Source organism: Trachymyrmex cornetzi, unplaced genomic scaffold (genome assembly GCF_001594075.2).
Source record: "Trachymyrmex cornetzi isolate Tcor2-1 unplaced genomic scaffold, Tcor1.1 scaffold9, whole genome shotgun sequence".
NCBI classification, from domain to species: domain Eukaryota; kingdom Metazoa; phylum Arthropoda; class Insecta; order Hymenoptera; family Formicidae; genus Trachymyrmex; species Trachymyrmex cornetzi.
Genome location: NW_017300244.1, coordinates 1,138,798 through 1,140,456, shown reverse-complemented (window position 1 = coordinate 1,140,456; position 1,659 = coordinate 1,138,798). Strand labels below are relative to the sequence as shown.

At 35.0% G+C, this 1,659-nt stretch overlaps 1 protein-coding gene across 3 annotated transcripts in view; it reads right to left on the bottom strand.

Annotated features, from left to right (window-relative positions):
• Window positions 1-1,196, bottom strand: part of U2af50 (U2 small nuclear riboprotein auxiliary factor 50) — a 20,146-nt gene extending 18,950 nt beyond the window's left edge. For 2 of the 3 annotated variants that reach the window (XR_001940550.1, XM_018520289.1), the window contains exons 1-2: window positions 1,029-1,196; window positions 387-616 (exon numbers count right to left, since the gene is read on the bottom strand). Coding sequence is in view for 2 of the 3 variants with exons in the window: in XM_018520289.1 (XP_018375791.1) it covers window positions 387-616; window positions 1,029-1,050 (252 nt within the window). In the remaining variant the exon portion in view is untranslated. The remainder of the gene's footprint in view (window positions 1-386; window positions 617-1,028) is intronic. The other variant, XM_018520290.1, reaches the window with a different exon arrangement.
• Between the last annotated feature and the right edge of the window lie 463 nt (window positions 1,197-1,659).

The window sequence follows — 1,659 nt, the reverse complement described above, 5'->3', positions numbered from 1 at the left end:
TTAGGGCTGAAGTACCCTAGGACATTTAAAAAAAAATACATAATTCTATACAAGCATATCTGTGATATGATTTTGTAAATTGTTGAAACAATAGATAGCGACTATTGCATTAATATATTTGATGCATGAGGCTGTCATCTTTTTAATAAGATATATAATTATTAACATGATTAATATAATATTTATCACTGATATTATTAATAGTATTTTGTCAGTGTATTTGTAAATCTAGTCAGAGGTATGCAAAAAAGAGTTATATTCATTGAGATAAAAAAGGATGTCTTAAAGATCATAAAAGATTAGATGCAATTTTATAAACTCAGCACTACAAATACATGTCTAAAGTAATTTCAAGGGAGTCCAAGGTATAATATAAGTAATCTTGCCTGCAAAGGAGTAATATGTTCGAAACCAGGTGGTGGTACATCCCAATACAAAGATGGCTTTCTTCTTCTAGAACTCCGACTCTTCTTCGGCGAACTACTTCTTTTTCTGTCTCTGCGATCTTTGGAACGAGAACGAGAGCGCTTTCTGCGATCCCTACTGCGTGATCGGTGCCGCCTATCACGATCTCTATCACGATCTCTGTCCTTATCCCGATCTTGTCTATCACGATCTAGGTATAAAAAATTAATATATAACTTGATCATCAAATTATATAATACCAATTTACCTGCAAATTATTGGTACATCATTATGCTTAATATCAAACAAACATAATGTTTAAATATTTAATAAAATAAATAGACAATATATTCGTAATAAATAGATCCTAATATACTTATCTAAATACAAATATTTCAAATTGCGTAAATTTATTATAATATGAATACAGTAAAAGAATTTAAATAAATTTAACGTCTCTCTCTAATTAACGAAGGCCCGAAAATCAATTATTTAAACTGTTTACTAATTCGTGTCCGGCCATTACATACTTATCGCAAACAGATCGGTTGGCTAGTTAATAACGCGGGAACATCGCGGGGATGGTTTGAGAGTGGAACGCGTCAACTTATTAAATTACTGACCTCCGTTAAAATCTTCACCCATCTTTGATGCGCTACTTCACCTGAGGAAACGCACGACGCTGAAATATAACAAATTCCAGGAACATTAACTACTTGACAAACCTCCTTTTCCAAAATGGCGAGAGAATCTTGGAGTATATACGCGAATGCATACAGATACAGTCATGAAATATCATGCAACTCCAAGATGGCGAGCGCCAAGGCCAACAAGAGCCGTCAAATTAAGCTCATGTCACACTGCGCACTGAACAATTGGGCGAGTTCAAATCGGCAGTCACAAAGGCTGCGTTCCACTTAACGCTCGCAATGCTCGCGAGCATTGTTTGTCATGTTTAACATTTGATAAACAACAAGGATGAAATGATTCCACGAGCGTCATGAGCGTTAAGTGGAACGCAGCTGAAGTTCTGATCTACAATAGGTTTTTAAGCCTTAAGCCATAAGCTATGGACGAATCAGTCAATTATTCTAATATTCTCCTCGCATTCGACTGTAAGCTCGGATCTACAATAGATTTTTAAACTATAAAAAATGAACGAATCATAGGTCTCACCAACTCCGATTAGTCCAGATCTACAATAGGTGTTTTAAGTCTTAAGCCATAAGAAATTGACCAATTATCCCGGATCTA